Source organism: Nerophis ophidion, linkage group LG23, assembly GCF_033978795.1.
Source record: "Nerophis ophidion isolate RoL-2023_Sa linkage group LG23, RoL_Noph_v1.0, whole genome shotgun sequence".
NCBI classification, from domain to species: domain Eukaryota; kingdom Metazoa; phylum Chordata; class Actinopteri; order Syngnathiformes; family Syngnathidae; genus Nerophis; species Nerophis ophidion.
The window spans coordinates 11,753,822-11,771,853 of NC_084633.1; the positions used below are offsets into that span (position 1 = coordinate 11,753,822).

At 39.1% G+C, this 18,032-nt stretch overlaps 2 protein-coding genes across 3 annotated transcripts in view; one reads left to right on the plus strand and one right to left on the minus strand.

Annotated features, from left to right (window-relative positions):
* Positions 1-6,531, plus strand: part of glis2b (GLIS family zinc finger 2b) — a 95,576-nt gene extending 89,045 nt beyond the window's left edge. Inside the window, exons 4-7 of the mRNA XM_061884832.1 lie at positions 2,486-2,641; positions 2,713-2,846; positions 2,908-3,026; positions 3,337-6,531. Coding sequence (XP_061740816.1) covers positions 2,486-2,641; positions 2,713-2,846; positions 2,908-3,026; positions 3,337-4,064 — 1,137 coding nt within the window. The 3' untranslated portion in view covers positions 4,065-6,531. The remainder of the gene's footprint in view (positions 1-2,485; positions 2,642-2,712; positions 2,847-2,907; positions 3,027-3,336) is intronic.
* Positions 6,532-11,125: 4,594 nt separating this feature from the next.
* The window catches only part of coro7 (coronin 7), a 350,254-nt gene continuing 343,347 nt past the window's right edge, over positions 11,126-18,032 (minus strand). For both annotated transcript variants that reach the window (XM_061884835.1, XM_061884834.1), the window contains 4 exons: positions 17,297-17,381; positions 13,618-13,757; positions 11,586-11,651; positions 11,126-11,302 (listed from right to left, as the gene is read on the minus strand). In XM_061884835.1, the coding sequence (XP_061740819.1) occupies positions 11,216-11,302; positions 11,586-11,651; positions 13,618-13,757; positions 17,297-17,381 (378 nt within the window). In that variant the 3' untranslated portion in view covers positions 11,126-11,215. The remainder of the gene's footprint in view (positions 11,303-11,585; positions 11,652-13,617; positions 13,758-17,296; positions 17,382-18,032) is intronic.

Consider the following 18,032-nt stretch of genomic DNA (forward strand, 5'->3'; position numbering starts at 1 on the left):
CAACTTCTCAGGCTATATCCTCCTAATATAGAAGTGAGAGGCATGATTTATCATCCAGAATTACTTTTAACCAGCTGAGATGCAATCTGCACGGCAGTAGCAGTACACCGGCCGGCTCACAGTATGTCAATACAGCAACATCTCCCTGATCAATGCGTTGCTAAAAATACGTTTGTCTGCGTTAGTACTTTTTATAACAATAATGCAATTATTTGATTAATATTAATCTTTTTTTTTTAGAGCCTAATGGCCGGAATAATTTTAACTTTAACTTTAATAGAAGAGCTCCTTTTGACCTAATTGTCAGCGGACTTATTTACGTTTATTTGCCAGTTGTAATGGAAGTACCGTATTTTCCGGACTGTAAGGCGCACTTAAAATCCTTCATTCCCTCAAAACTCGACAGTGCACTTAATGTAAGGAATAAGTTTGGTTGAGTTTACCCACCTCAAAGCAATTTTATTTGGTACATGGTGTAATGATAAGTGTGACCAGTAGATGGCAGTCAAACATAAGAGATAAGTGTAGGCTGCACCGTTTGATGTGCTTCAACATCCATCCATCCAGCTACAATCGGGCAGAAGGCGGGGTACACCTTGGGCAACACTCTCCTTCAACATACGAGTATTATGTGAATGTGAGTGTGAATGTTGTCTGTCTATCCGTGTTGGTCCTGCGATGAGGTGGCGACTTGTCCAGGGTGTAAAGTCGCCTTCCGCCCGATTGTAGCTGAGATAGGCACCTGCGCCCCCCCTGACCTCAAATGGAATAAGCAGTAGAAAATGGATGGATGGATACAAGTATTATTATAGTGTGTGTATAAGGTAAGACATTATCTGGCGTTTTGTTTCGCAATATTATGCAAAAGCAACTTTTTTAACCTGCTGATCTGTATTTGTGATCTGCATAAATCTGTCCACCTTTGCTGTCTGTGCAGACATCTAATTTTTCTCTATCTTCTTTTTATGGGACATTCATTCTCTGGTGTTGCCATTTTTAATATAAAGCAGTGTAAAGTTCTTACTTATATCTGTCAGTAAACTCACCGTAAAAGAGCTAATAATTGGGTGAATTATTCACCCAAGGAACTTTAGTTATTAGAGTTCCGGTCGGACTGTTTTTCACGGGACACATTTCCGGTGTTGTTGTTGCCGGATGAGAAGATGCTGCTCCGTTATTGATTTAAGTAAAGTCTGAATGTCATTAAAACAGTTAGCTCCATCTTTTGACACTTCTTCCACTCCCGTCCTTGCACGCTACACCGCTACAACTAAGATGACGGGGAGAAGACGCTGCCGAAGGTGAGCCAGGTAAATAAGACTGACCACAAAACGGCGCACCCAGAAGAAACTGTCAGAAAGCGGCTTGAATATGATCTGTAAAACGTCATTTATGCAAAATTTTGACCAAAGAACCACCATTACATGTTATGTAGACCACAAGATTTCAATTAATAAAAAAAAATATATATGACTCCTTTAATGCGCCCTATAATCCGGTGCACCTTTTATATGAAAAAAGATCTAAAAGACCATTCATCGGCAGTGCGGCCTATGGTCCGGAAAATATGGTAATACAACATAAGACAAATACTGCACTGTAATACATAAGTAAAACTTCATTTAGTCCCTAAAAAAAGTACAATATGCTTAAAAAAATGACTGATGTATTTAAGCAGCAATATTCGAAGTACAATGTTGCGAGAGACGGCTGTACTACACAAGTGTGATATACCGACATATCACGCTATTAAGCAGCTTACACACCCTATGGTGGCGACACAAGGCCAATTAAAATTAATCATTCCAGACGGTACCAACTTAACTAACTGTGGCTTAATAAAATGATGGCCTGCAAAGGGTGTGTGTCTGAGGGAGTAGTTGGATATATATACGTATATATTTATACACACTTCTTTGTTCATGCACTCACTGGTATGAAGCGCGCGTGTGTCTATAATTGGATTTAGAACAAGGTACAGCCACATGCGGACTAATTCATTTGACTCCCAATTGAATTGAGACAAGCTGGCTGGAAGCATTCACCCGCCCCTGCATCGCACCGAGACACTAGCTCTCATCCTTGTACTTAAGTTGACCCCACGCCGTTGCAAGTAGGACACTGTCTCTCCGTCTTACTCCCTCGCACATAACAACCCAGACAAGCTACACTATTCTGTGTCCTAGGAGTGTGCACCCAGCTGAGGTTCGGAGAATCTCGCAGCTTTCACACGGAGTGAAAGGAAGTGGGGTGGTTTTGTCAAGCACAGCAAGAGACGACAGGAGGAAGGGCAATATGTGTTTTTAAGGGAGACAATGAAGAAAAGCACAACACTTTTCGCGTCTCATCATCAGCACCATCATAATATGATTAGACCAGTCCCGTCCATCCTTTTCACCAAGCGTTCTTCTAAGTTGGAAGTGAGCGATCAACAGGTCTACACCTTGATGATCTTGCTTTTGTCCTTGTGGATTCTGTTCCACAGAGTTCTCAGCTCTCGCAAGCCTTTCAATTCTTCATTCCAATCGGAGCCGGGACGGGACTTCACCTGCCGTCCTCCATGTTCATTGGCCAGATGAGTGACAAAAGGGCCTCCCCGGACCTCTCTGCGGATGAACAACTGGCTTGCCACTGGAAGAAGGTGACGCACAGAAACTGCAGAAGGAGCCTCGGAGGGAAAATGAGTGACTTGAACCCTTCTTTTTCCAACAGTGCCACCTGCTGTTTGACTCTCTTCAAGATCTGGTGGACCATGTCAATGACTTCCACGTCAAGCCAGAGAAGGATTCGGGGTACTGCTGCCACTGGGAGGGCTGCGCTCGCAATGGGAGGGGCTTCAACGCAAGGTAAGGTACACGATCAGGGTGAACTCTATAAGGAGCTGAGCTGGAGACTGATGTTGTGCAGGTACAAGATGCTCATCCACATCCGTACGCACACCAACGAGAAGCCTCACCGTTGTCCAACATGCAACAAGAGTTTCTCCCGTCTCGAGAACCTCAAGATACACAACCGCTCACACACAGGTCAGTGGTGGTGGAGGCCCGGTCAACATGTTTGAGGAGGATTTTAATTTTGAAGCTCTATGTAGAAATAGCACGTTTGAAGGTGCAGATTGTTTCCTCAGCTCTGTGCTCCTTTAAAGTTCTTGTGTTCTTGTTTTTATACTAAGGAGTGGCCGCCGCAGTACTGTGCTCTATCGTAGTTGTTGAGTTTTTCTTTGATTCTTGCATTGAACAAAGAGAGCAGTCTACTTAGTCAAATTTCTTGTGTGTTAAACATACTTGGCCAATAAATGTGATGCTGATGACATAAAGCATCCATCTCTTCCTGCAGGCGAGAAGCCCTACATTTGTCCGTATGAGGGCTGCAACAAGCGCTACTCCAACTCAAGTGACCGCTTCAAACACACGCGCACACACTACGTGGACAAGCCCTACTACTGCAAGATGGCGGGATGCCTGAAGCGCTACACAGACCCCAGTTCTCTACGCAAGCACATCAAGGCCCACGGTCACTTTGTGGCTCAGGAGCAGGGCTCGCCGGGCGGGGTGGGGTCCTTGCTGAAGGGGAGTCAAAGCGGAGGTTTTGCTGGCGCATTGGGGAAGGATTCAGATATGTCCTACATGAGTGGGGCTCATATTATTTTCCCGGGGGCGGCGGCTGCTGCTCTCCTGGGAGCCCACGCTCTTCAGGGCTTGGGTGGCTCTCTGCCATTGTCCCCTCTCAGTCCTCGGCCCTTGGACCTCAGCACATTGGGTTGCCCTAACTCTCCTCCAGGTGGACTGGGAGGCACGTCTGTCCTTACTTACAACGGCTCTCCACTAGGCCTTGCCAAGTCGCCCATGCTCTCCCCAGCGTTCGCCTCCTCAACTCTGGGCATGGTTCCTGTGCTGGGGGCGACTGCCGAGCGCAGAGTCCCCAGGAAGGCCCGAGGGGAGGAGGCTGAGAACGAGGTGACAGGGCGGGTGCTTAACCTTTCCACAGGAGGGTCTCATGATCCCTTGTCATGGGTGGTCATCCCCCCAGGCACTGTGGTGCTCAAGCCAGCTGTGGTCAACTGACACACACACACACACACACACACATTCCAGAAGAGCTCAGGGGGTCAGGATGGGAGGGTGAACGCCTTAGTGAGGGTACGGGCAGTGAAGGGGGATCAGCTCACACAATAGGTTCAAAGAGTTGACACTTAAGATTACATACGTACTTACACTACATTGTATGATCAATTTTAGAACGCAGGCCTCTTTTGTTGTTGGTGGCTCAAGCTCTGTTTGTATCACACAAGTCTTATTTTATACGTTATCCATTCCTTTGTTGGGTCCGTGGACAGAGCCTATAAACGTGGCAGTCAAGTATTTATAAAAAGTTTATCGAATGTGTGCCTCTCGCCAAGCAGTGAGATGGGCAACCCTGCAGAGAAACACTATGACGCACCATCAGTGTTTATTATTTCAAACTGATAACTTGCAGGCTTTTTATAAGACAAGCTTGCCAGACCAAAGCAAGTGATCTTAACAGTTTAGTTACACACAGCACTTAACTTGTTATCGTCATAAAAACCTCAAAACTGCTGCTAAACTCTTGCTACCCTTTGGGAGGAGCGAGTTCTTTTTTTTCCCTCCGACAATCTGTCCCCGTTTCGGGGAGGCTGACCAACACAGACAAGAATGTTAGCAGACCTGCAGCTTGTAGAGCTATCTGAAGACAGACGGTGTTACGTCACCTGATAGAGATTAATAATCACTTCCTCTTTTGGAGGGCACTGCTGTGTATGGCTCCACCATGTGGCGGAAGTAGGCACAAAAACACCCCGTTGGATTGAACTGGCACAGCATTGACTCTTGGATTGTCCAGCTGCTTGCCTGCGATTGAATCAACACCGCCAGTTTGCGTATGAAAAGGGCCAGTGTGGTGATAAACACTGCTGTCTTGTTTTCTTTTAAAGAGCCACCGGGCTGAAAAACCAGTTGCGGAAAACAGATGGCCCTCCAGTAAAAGCTTCACTTTAGTTAAGAGTTTTATCCTGTGTGCCAAAAATACCCAGAAAAGGTAAATTGTGTTTCGGGGAGTCCAGACACTTAGTGCCAACTACAGCTGGACTGACAATGAAGCCACACTATGTTAAACTGCCTCATTTTATTGTCCATTAAGGGTCAAATAAAGTCTTAATGAAATTTTTTCTAGCAGTCGTCATGCACTTAATGCTGATCATCAAATCAGTTCTGTAACAAGTGTCAGTTTTAGTTGCGGGAGGTAGGAGAGGATCAACACAAGGAACATTCCCTCAAGAGACTTCTTCAGACATCCTATCCTCTCCCATCTGCCCAGTTGGCAGTCTTCTCATGGCCGACATCCACTTTGTACAACTCAAATCAGTCCTATATTTTTGTTTGTATGTGTTTGGACGAGACATTTTTTTTTAAATCTGATGTTGAATTTTGCTTCTTGTGTTCTGTGAAAGCTGCTCTGACCTAAGCTCCTCTGCTGTCCAGGATGACTCTTTAGACAAAAGGGGATGAACTGGTCTTCTTGGGGTCTGGCTTGTAAATGAATTCAGTATATTGGAATTAACAGAAATTAGAAGAAACATAAACATTTGTCTATAAAAGGGAACTTCAAGGCCATTTTGCAAAACATTAAACCCCCAAACTACTGTCCATCTTCACTCTCCTCAGAGTATAAACAGAATTCCAGACTGATGTCATCCGAAACAGCTGATGCTAAGTAGGATAGATGTTTCCATGGCAACAGTCAATCCCATAGATGCGGCAGCTCTCCTCTTCAGGTTGAAGCTGAGGACAGGCTGAGTCTGGCAGCAGAGAGCTGGCTAACGTGACACGAATCCTCGTAGGGGTTCACATTGCTTCAATATTAAATAAGCTCTATGTTCCAGGAATGCATTAATAATAATAATAACCCTTTGAGCTCTGTAAACTGCACTTTTGATCCCGTCATATATTGTGGGAGGCTCTTTCCTCAGTGTAGAGCTTTAATCACTTAGCATCAACCGTTAAAGCAACTTGAGGCTAAAATGTAAACCATAGAAATGCGGTACTGTACACACTCCAGGGGATTTGAAAGGTTCTCCCACAATGCTGGTTGTGTTCACAAGATTGGTCAGTGTCATTTTCCAAAAAAAGGGGGTGCCATTGACTGAAGTGCTACAGTGTTGCACAAAATGAGTTCATACAAGATAAGACTAAGGCCAGTTGAGGCCTGTTCTGAGTTTTTTTTTTCTTTGCACATGTTTGAGATATTCTGTCAGTATTTTCATTTTTCCAAGTGCCTTTTGTAGTTAAAATATAGACGTAAACAATCTATGGTAAAATATTTAATGAGATATATTTTTTTTCCCTGGTTTCATGTTCTGTGGTGGAACATGCAAGAATTTTAGAGATGCATAAAAAAAAAAGTTTCCAACCGCTGCAATACAGCCATGTTCTCCTGTTTTAGAGGATTTTTATCACAGTATTGGTAATAAGGTCAATGAAAAGGAAACTGTTTAATAAAGATGCATTGGATACATGTGGTGTGTTTCCATCTTGTTTCTATTTGAAATACATCCGATAAAAAGAGCAGGCTGCACACCTGTCTCTGGATTGGTCAACAGACAACTCTCACTTTTGTGTTACAATACAATGGAAGTGAAACAACTAACTTGAGATAAATTAATGCTACTAGTGTGCCTCAATTATGGTTAATGTGCAATATAGTCATCCCTCGTTAATCGTTAATTGGACATGAATAAACAAATGTATTATTAAGTCCAATATATAAAAAAAAAGAGGTAAAAACTTGGTTGTAATCATCCATCCATCTTCTACCGCTTGTCCCTTTCGTGGTCACAATAATATGAGAATAAACTTCAACTGATGAGCAAATTACTTGGAAAATATAGTAAACTAAGCTACAAATTACCCTGGATTAATTGTAGCTAAACTACAGGTGAAGCTATCCCCAGAAAATTGTAGAAAGCTACACTACAAGCTACACAACAAAAGGAGCTTGCTACAAAAAAACGACATTACAGTATATAAATATTTAAATGTACAACTTTACACCAAGAAAGAAAAAGAATGCTCAGTTTGTCTATTCCAGGGGTCACCAACCTTTTTGAAACCAAGAGCTACTTCTTGGGTACTGATTAATGCGAAGGGCTACCAGTTTGATACACACTTACATACATTGCCAGAAATAGCCAATTTGCTCAATTTACCTTTAACTCTATGTTATTATTAATAATTAATGATATTTATCTTTGTGGAAACACTGATCATCTTAATGATTTCTCACAATAAATATATATTTTTGATGACATGTTTTAAATAGGTTAAAATCCAATCTGCACTTTGTTAGAATATATAACAAATTGGACCAAGCTATATTTCTAACGAAGACAAATCATTAATTCTTTTAGATTTTCCAGAACAAACATTTTAAAAGAAATTCAAAAGACTTCGAAGTAAGATTTAAATTTGATTCTACAGATTTTCTAGAATAATGTTTTTGAATTTCAATCATAAGTTTGAAGAAATATTTCACAAATATTCTTCGTCGAAAAAACAGAAACTAAAATTAAGAAATAAATTAAAATGTATTTATTATTCTTTATAATAAAAAAAAAATACTTGAACATTGATTTAAATTGTCAGGAAAGAAGAGGAAGGAATTTAAAAGGTAAAAAGGTATATGGGTTTTAAAATCCTAAAATCATTTTCAAGGTTGTATTTTTTACTCTAAAATTGTCTTTCCGATAGTTATAAGAAGCAAAGTAAAAAAATAAATGAACTTATTTAAACAAGTGAAGACCAAGTCTTTAAAATATTTTCTTGAATTTTCAAATTCTATTTGAGTTTTGTTTCTCTTAGAATTAAAATTGGCTTTGGGGATTGCAATAGAGATCCATCTGGATTCATGAACTTAATTCTAAACATTTCTTCACAAAAAAATAAATCTTTAACATCAATATTTATGGAACATGTCCACAAAAAAATCTAGCTGTCAACACTGAATATTGCATTGTTGCATTTCTTTTCACAGTTTATGAACTTACATTAGTATTTTGTTGAAGTATTATTCAATAAATATATTTATAAAGGATTTTTGAATGGTTGCTATTTTTAGAATATTTAAAAAAAAATCTCACGTACCCCTTGGCATACCTTCAAGTACCCCCAGGGGTACACGTACCCCCATTTGAGAACCACTGTGGAAGAGAACAGTGGTCCCTACCACCAGGAGCGCTAGTGAGACTAATTGCGACCAGTAGCACAGCTGTGGTCCCTATTGACTTGGAATGGGCTTACTACTTCCCTCTTTTCTGGACGTTTTGGCAGCTCTATTAGCTGGATAAATGTCAGAGATTATATTATATTGCCTCTACTATTCACCACATCATAATTACTGTGATTATGTGTTAATATGATTGAATTGCAGTTTGAATCCATTTTCTGTCTCAAAAGGGGTGCTAGTGAAACTAGTCGCAGCTGTGGTCCCAATTGACTTGAATGGGTTTAGTAGCTTGCTCTTTTCTGGACATTTTGGCAGCTCAATTAGCTGGATAAATGTCAGAGATCATATTATATTGCCTTTATTACACAGCACATCATAATTACTGTGATTATGTGTTACTACTATTGAATTGCAGGTCATGTCCAGTTGATGTTTGGTAGAGACCAGTGCCCTATCACGACCCAGGATGGACCACAGACTCAGCTACAACCCCTTCTCATTTTCTTCGGCCAAACCTTATAATGTTATTCATTTTCTCTACCAATAGTAAATAAAAACAGCATCTATCTATAGCTTGACATACAACAATGACTTGAGTGTTGTTTGGGAACAGTTGATAATAGTTTGAACTTAACTCACCTTAATGTGTGTTCCATGTCTTCCATGTCGAGAGCAGTTTTGATTGGGGTTACAAGGTAAACAACTAAAATGGATATTTCGGACATTGTTTTTCCAAAAGCATACATTTGTCCAAATGTGGCCAAGTAGCCACATTGTGGGATTCCTGGACATCGTCTGTATCGTTAAAAGAATATTAAAATTTTTAAATTGCCCGTTTGAATATTCTCTCTTCTCTTCTCCGACTCCCTCGTCGTCATTTGGGATGTGCGTGTCTGTTGGGATTTCCTTTCCTGGTTCGATGATCTTGCCTCTGATTGGCCGGTCCTAAATGTTTTGCCCTAATCTTAACCAATCGTGACTCATCATAGTAAACCAAACAATCATTGTGGGTTTTCGTATATGTAAACCAACCAATCACCATTGCTTTTTTTCCCGTATAATTTTGTCCCCTGTCTGTGGAGTTGCACTCGTCCATTTTTCTCTTTTCTTTCTCTTCTTTTGTAGCGGGTAGCTTTGCAGCAAAGCTACCCGCTACAATGGTGAAAAAATAAAGCAACGGAAATCGCGATTTAGGGCTATATAAATATACTTTGATCGTTTGATTGAAAAAGCAGCAAAGCTACTGGGAAATGTAGTTAAGCTATGTGGCTTTGCTACATGTAACAAGCTACTACACAACACTGGGTTTAAAGGCCTACTGAAACCCACTACTATCGACCACGCAGTCTGATAGTTTATATATCAATGATGAAATATTACATTGCAACACATGCCAATACGGCCGGTTTAGTTTACTAAATTGCAATTTTAAATTTCCCGCGGAGTTTCTTGTTGAAAACGTCGCGGAATGATGACGCGTGTTTGTAACGTCTCGGGTTGGAGGGGACATTATAGCCCAGCACCACACACGGCTAAAAGTCGTGTCTTTTCATAGCATAATTACACAGTAATTTGACCATATGTGTTGTTGAATCTTTTGCAATTTGTCCAATTAATAATGGAGACTATAAAGAAGAATGCTGTTGGTGGAAAGCGGTGGATTGCAGCTGCCTTTAACACCGAAACACAGCCTGTGTGTCTTTGTTTGTTGTGAAGCTTTAACACAGAGCGGTCAAGCGAACATGTTTCTCTACGTCAACCAGCGAGTTTTTGGATGGGAAAATTGTGATATTAAGTCGGCTCTTACAGGAGACTTCAGTGGATTATGGGACTTCCTCCTGCAGCTCAAAAAGGCAGCTGTGATCTTGGCTCCTCCATTGGCTTCTCTGAGAGACACTGGCGTTCACCGCAGCCATCCGACTTTCAGGTATGACTTTACAATCTCACTAAAACACTATTAACACAATAAGCAGATAAGGGATCTTCCAGAATTATCCTATTAAATGTGTCTAATTACATCTGAAACGGTCCCACTGCCGCCGCTTTTCTTTTTTTTTTGCTTCAATCTAACTTTCTTTATCCACGAAACTTTCATCCTCGCTCAAATTAATGGGAAAATTGTCGCTTTCTCGGTCCGAATAGCCCTTGTTACTGGAGGCTCATATTATAAACAATGTGAGGAGTCCTACAACCCATGACGTCACGCGCACATCGTCTGCTACTTCCGGTAAAGGCAAGGCTTTTTTATTAGCGACCAAAAGTTGCAAACTTTATCGTCGATGTTCTCTACTAAATCCTTTCAGCAAAAATATGGCAATATCGCGAAATGATCAAGTATGACACATAGAACGGACCTGCTATCCCCGTTTAAATAAGAAAATCTAATTTCAGTAAGCCTTTAAGCCTTATAATATTGACTCATTTAAATAATTCAACTTTTTCTCATTGTGGGACTGTTTTACAAATATGACTTTACTAGCATTAAATGACCACTATTCCCCATGTTAAAAATATATTTTCAAAATGATGACTTGGTTCTTATCTTTTTCTTTATTTTTACTATAACATTAAGTTCTTACAGGATAAAATGTTCCTCACATTATTTCTACACAATTGTTCTCTTTATTCTTGTGGAAAACAATCATCTTACATCTAAACTACAACTTTGTGGTACGATTAGTTGTCATTTCTTTCTCGAGACTTCCTGCAAAATACCTTTTCCATGTAACAATTAAGTCATGCTTATAAAAATATGTTTTTCTGGTCATATTTTGCCTTTATTTTTTGAACAATGACAAAAAATGTATTGTAGTTTTTGTATACTTTTGTATCATTCTGCAAATAATTATCCTGCTGTTTTGAACATAAAACGCAAACAGTAGAAAGGTAAAGAAAGGACAACATTTATTGGGGATAATTTACAAGGTGTTGGGGTATGGGAGGGGTGAAGACCTATGGTTGTTTTTCATACAGTAAATCATGTTTCCGTGCTTTGCTGTGACTCCCCCTTTTGTTGTGCCTCAATATTAAGTTCCTCATCTAGACGCTCTTTAGCCCGAAACACCTGCGTACAGACAGAAAGTCACGATGGTGACTTAAGACGTTGAGATTTCTAACAGAATGACATGCGAACAATGGGACGGGAGGGGGATTAGGTTGGTGGCAGGAAAACAAAGGGGTGTTTTTTATGGTCCGATTCACAATTTTTTTGTACATATAATTTGAACATGCCTGTTTTAATGATTGCTTCAGTATTCTAAGGCAAGCTGCCAGACGTGCATTTGACAACAAGGTTGAAGGCAATGTAACCATAGCAACGGCGAGAACGTCAGCAAATGAATACTTACTTTTGATTGTAGATAAAAGGAACCACCCACCGCTGTACTATTCACTTTGAAAAGATGTTCATAGTTCTGGAACATACATAAAATATACAGTGTTAGCTTGAAATAATTACATTGACTTAGCTCGCTCTAAAACCACATAAGACTGAACAATACCTCCCAAGAGCATCAAATGATTGTCTCTGTATGTACTGTACATTTGGCTTTTTTCAAAGACGTGTCCAATCCCCAAAAAAAAGAAACAGCCTCAAAAAGGTAGTTCCATATAGAGGAAGAGTCCTGTGTAAGGAAGTGTGCTATTCTGGTTTTATTTTCTTACTGTTGTGAACTTTTGCCGTTCAACTTAAGACTGAGGGTTTTATCATTTTTGCAAGGGGTGTTCCGATATCAATATTGGAGCCTTATATATCGGCCAATTCCAATAATAATGTGATATAATATCAGCACGAACCATAGTACATTTTTTAGTATTTTGTAATGTGGAATATTGGAAAAAACTTGATCAACTCAAATTATTCAGAGAACAATAGTAGGTATGAAAAATACCAACCTTATAACAGACATATGGTGTCCTAAAATTTAAAGCGGAGTAGTGATTAGTTCTTTGGCGACACCTAGTGGTCACACTAATTTAAAGTCCTGACAGTAAATTTAATCTTCCATACACATGTTAGTGGATACTTTCTTGTACGATTCTATCTCTGAAAATCTGTATTTGAAAGTAATATATTTGTTTACTACTTATTTGTGTGTATGACTGAAACTTTTTTTGATTAAAGACAGTTGCGTTATAAAGTTATGTCTAGCTCTTTAGCCTAGCAACTAGTAGCCTTAGTACTGCTTTTATCGGAGATATTACATGCAAGATGGCATGTTTATTTGTTGGTATCGGACCAAATCTGGAGAGACTCCTCCCAACCCCACCAAGGACTGGTTTTCACTGATGGACTCTAGAAAGAGGTTCCGCAGCCTCCGTAGCAAAACCTTCAGGTTCTGTGACAGCTTCTGCTTCAGGCCATAAGACTCTTGAACGCATCATAACAATCCCCTCGATTCCATTTAAAAAACACTTTAAGACCAATGTCTTGGAAAAATATACCACTCTTGAATCAACATTGTAGTTAAAACTATGATCAATGTTAATTAAAAACTAAATGTGGGCTATAAATAATAATGGAAGTATAATTGTTTTTAAATATACCGGTAGTATATAATTGGTGCAAAGGTTTAATACGTGTACGGGGATATTACACATGCCTTTACTGTGCATATAATTGAACTACGTTCATGTTGTGTGTAATGTGTATTTATAATATGTTGTGCAAAGGACATTTCATAATTTTCGGAAGTTAATTTTGTACTTGATATTGTTTATAGGGTTAGGCGCAATAAGTGTTTAACTTCAGCCTAAACCCTTTCGGTCTGCAACATTTTCATTTTCAATCTATGAATGTACAACTGTTTGTTTATTTGGTTGACCATTGACCGAAGAAAAAAAATAAACAAATTTTTTTTTTAATTCCCCCCAAAAACAGATTAACTTGATGGAATAGAAAGACAATATAACATACATTCATAAAAGTGAAATATATTTATCTGTACAGTAATCTATTTATTTATATCTGCACCTTATTGCTCTTTTATCCTGAACTACAACGAGGTAAAGCAACAAAATGTTGTTCTTATCTGTACTGTAAAGTTCAAATTTGAATGACAATAAAAGGAAGTCTAAAAATAAAAGGAAGTCTATTATCTACATTTTCCAATATCAATATAGGATCTGGACATCAAATTTATACTGTGTATTGTCAACAGGGGTTAACTTTTTTACTGGAATGAATGCCAAAATTAATAAAATGTTTGAAGATGGAATGTATTATTTATATCATTGGAAATAACTGAACTTGTGTGCTCAAATGTGCATAAAAACCTTTCTTACAGATGGTATATCATCTTGTCATTGCACCTTCCTTGTGTTGGTTTGCACTTATGTTGGGGCCAAAATTAGCAGACATGTTGATAGTGTGTTTTTCACCTTCTGGATTTCCTCTGCGTTTAATGAAAAGGCGTTGAGAATCTGCTGTGCCTCTGTTAAGCTCATCCCACTGATACTGGTTGCGGCTGCTGAATGCTGACCTGCGGAGCTGCCTCTTGCCCGCGCTGCCGCCTGACTCTCTGCACACACAGAAATACATGACAGCCATGCATAATAGAATAACTCTGATTACCAATTCAATACCAATCATAGTCATTTTATCGCACTAAATTAACTCTCCTGAAAAATGTCCACTCCTCTCCCCCACTACTCTAATTGGAAGGGATAGCATAACTCGGAATGTACGGTTTTTTTTAACGCCATTACTTGCTGATATCCCAGCTTTCTGACCTGCTGGTAACTTGGCTTGATTGATTGATTGATCGAAACTTTTATTAGTAGATTGCACAGTTCAGTACATATTCAGTACAATTGACCACTAAATGGTAACACCCGAATAAGTTTTTCAACTTGTTTAACTTGTCCACATTAATCAATTCATCCTTGTACATGTTGGTTATGATTAGACTGGAAGACATCAATTACAACAAACCAATATTAAATTTGAAGTCCTCTACATCCTGGTGGAATAAATGCTTTGAATTATATTATTTCATAAAACAAATTAAGTTGTTTGTAGAACTATTGTATTGTTTTATGAATAATTTTTTTTCTCACAAAGTATTTTTTTCTTTTCTCATGTTAAAAAACTGCTTTTGGATTAAATTGATTTGAATTAATTTTAATGGGCCAGACTTATGTAAGACATGAGTGTTTTGAGTGACAAGATTGGTCATGGAACCACTTCAACTCTTAAAGGGGAACTGTGACAGCAGAAAATTGTAAAATGGCCAGATTTTTACAGCGAATTTAGACCCGGATATAGCAAAAAAGACGCTTGGTTCCACCTCTATTTTTATTTGCGAGGATTACAATTAATTCTTCATCTAAACGCGAATATATGAACATCTTATCCGTCGGCATCCCGGTGAGAGGAGAAATTGTAAATTGGTCAGCTATGACAGCCAATTTAGACCCGGAAATAGCGAAAAAGATACTTGGTACGCCTCTATTTTTTTTAATGGAGGATTACGATTAATATTTCATGTAAACGTGAATATATGGACATCTTATCCGTCAGCATCCCGGTTAGAGGAGAAATTGTAAATTGGTCAGCTATGACAGCCAATTTAGACCCGGAAATAGCGAAAAACAAGCTTGGTACCACCTCTACTTTATTTTTATCGAGGATTACGATTAATTCTTCATCTAAACATGAATATACGAACATTTTATCCGTCGGCATCCCGATGAGAGCAGAAATTGTAAATTGAAGTTGGTCAGCTTTGACAGCCAATATAGACCCGGAAATAGCAGGATAAGACGCTTGGTTCCACCTCTATTTTTCGTTGCGAGGTTTATGATTAATTCTTCATCTAAACGTGAATATATGAACATCTTATCTGTCGGCATCCTGGTGAGAGGAGAAATTGTAAATTGGTCAGCTTTGACAGCCAATTTAGACCCGGAAATAGCGAAAAAGATGCTTGGTACCACCTCTATTTTTTTTTATCGAGGATTACGATTAATTCTTCATGTAAACTTGAATATATGAACACCTTATCCGTCGGCATCCCGGTGAGAGGAGAAATTGTAAATTGGTCAGCTATGACAGCCAATTTAGACCCGGAAATAGCAAAAAAGACGCTTGATTCCACCTCTATTTTTCTTTGCGAGGATTACAATTAATTCTTCATCTAAACGCGAATATATGAACATCTTATCCGTCGGCATCCCGGTGAGAGGAGAAATTGTAAATTGGTCAGCTATGACAGCCAATTTAGACCCGGAAATAGCGAAAAAGATACTTGGTACGCCTCTATTTTTTTTAATGGAGGATTACGATTAATATTTCATGTAAACGTGAATATATGGACATCTTATCCGTCAGCATCCCGGTTAGAAGAGAAATTGTAAATTGGTCAGCTATGACAGCCAATTTAGACCCGGAAATAGCGAAAAACAAGCTTGGTACCACCTATACTTTATTTTTATCGAGGATTACGATTAATTCTTCATCTAAACATGAATATACGAACATTTTATCCGTTGGCATCCCGATGAGAGCAGAAATTGTAAATTGAAGTTGGTCAGCTTTGACAGCCAATATAGACCCGGAAATAGCAGGATAAGACGCTTGGTTCCACCTCTATTTTTCTTTGCGAGGTTTATGATTAATTCTTCATCTAAACGTGAATATATGAACATCTTATCTGTCGGCATCCTGGTGAGAGGAGAAATTGTAAATTGGTCAGCTTTGACAGCCAATTTAGACCCGGAAATAGCGAAAAAGATGCTTGGTACCACCTCTATTTTTTTTTATCGAGGATTACGATTAATTCTTCATGTAAACTTGAATATATGAACACCTTATCCGTCGGCATCCCGGTGAGAGGAGAAATTGTAAATTGGTCAGCTATGACAGCCAGTTTAGACCCGGAAATAGCGAAAAACAAGCTTGGTACCACCTCTACTTTATCTTTATAGAGGATCAGGATTAATTCTTCATCTAAACATGAATATACGAACATTTTATCCGTCGTCATCCCGGTGAGAGCAGAAATTGTAAATTGAAGTTGGTCAGCTTTGACAGCCAATTTAGACCCGGAAATAGCAAAAAACAAGCTTGGTACCACCTCTACTTTATTTTTATAGAGGATTAGGATTAATTCTTCATCTAAACATGAATATACAAACATTTTATCCGTCGGCATCCCGGTGAGAGCAGAAATTGTAAATTGAAGTTGGTCCGCTTTGACAGCCAATTTAGACCCGGAAATAGCAAGATAAGACGCTTGGTTCCACCTCTATTTTTCTTTGCGAGGTTTATGATTAGTTCTTCATCTAAACATGAATACAGTATATGAACTAGGGCTTGGCGATAAATCGCGGGTTTGTGTCTGTGCGATATAGAAAAATATTGTGATATTTGAGTATAGGTTCCCACGCAGTTGCTTTTAGCTGCGGGCATTACACTACAGTCTCTTCTCACTCTATCTTGTCTCTCCTTCTCCCAGAGACAAAAAACAAGCGCACCTTTACAAAAAGTTCACTTCAATTTAGTGTTGTTTTGACATGTCATCTTAGCGACATCATGCACAAAAGTGCACTCATAGCTTGTTTTAAAATGTCCCTGACAATCTTGCACTTTCTGTTTAGAAATGACATGAATGTTTGTGCCACTACTTAGTAACTGTTTGATAAATACCATTTTGGTGGAATGACTTGTGATTTCCCTCTCTGCATGAAAGTTTAAAATGAGCATATATTAATGCAGTATGAACAAGAATGTTTTAATGTAGACACATAGAATCATCATACTGCTGTGATTATGTGCATCATGTGTTTATTCAAGGCTAAGGCAAAATATCGAGATATATATCGTGTATCGTGACATGGCCTAAAAATATTGAGATATTAAAAAAATCCCGCCTCGCCCAGCCCTAATATGAACATCTTATTAGTCAACCTCCCGGTGAGAGGAGGAATTGGAAGTTAAAGTTTTGTTTTTTTAATGTTTGTTGGCTATAATGGCTCTCATTTATTCCTTGCTAGCATGCATGATTAAAAGAAACACATGTGTTTTTGTCTTGCATCAGGATTGTGAATGACAGCTTACCTGCAAATTCTTGCCGTAAAGCCCGAACAAAAGCACGACCAACCACCTGAACTCCCATCACGATGACTTGTGCTAAATATTTAGCCTGTGGAAAACAACGGAACGATCATTCACACCCATGACAACAATAATGTAGTAAGTGTGACCTGTAGATCTTGGTTTCTGGATTATAAACACAGTATATTACTGGACTTTAAAAGAATAAACTGACTCACAACTAGTCTTGCTGTAATTTGGTGTTACTAAAACGGCCTTCTTTCATCTCCGTAATATCGCTAAAATCCGTTCCATTTTCTCCACTAGCGACGTTGAGATCATTATTCATGCGTTACTTACGTCTCGTCTCGATTACTGTAACTTATTATTTTCGGGTCTCCCCATATCTAGTATTAAACGATTACAGTTGGTACAAAATGCGGCTTTTAGACTTTTGAGAAGAACAAGAAAGTTTGATCATATTAGGCCTGTACTGGCTCACCTGCACTGGCTTCCTGTGCACTTAAGATGTGACTTTAAGGTTTTACTACGTACGTATAAAATACAACAAGGTCGAGCTCCAGCCTACCTTGCCGATTGTATTGTACTACATATCCCGGTCAGAAATCGGCGTTCAAAGAACTCCGGCTTATTAGTGATTCCTAGAGCCAAAAAAAAGTCTGCGAGCTATAGAGCGTTTTCTTTTCGGGCTCCAGTACTCTGGAATGCCCTCCCGGTAACAGTTAGAGTAGAAGCATTT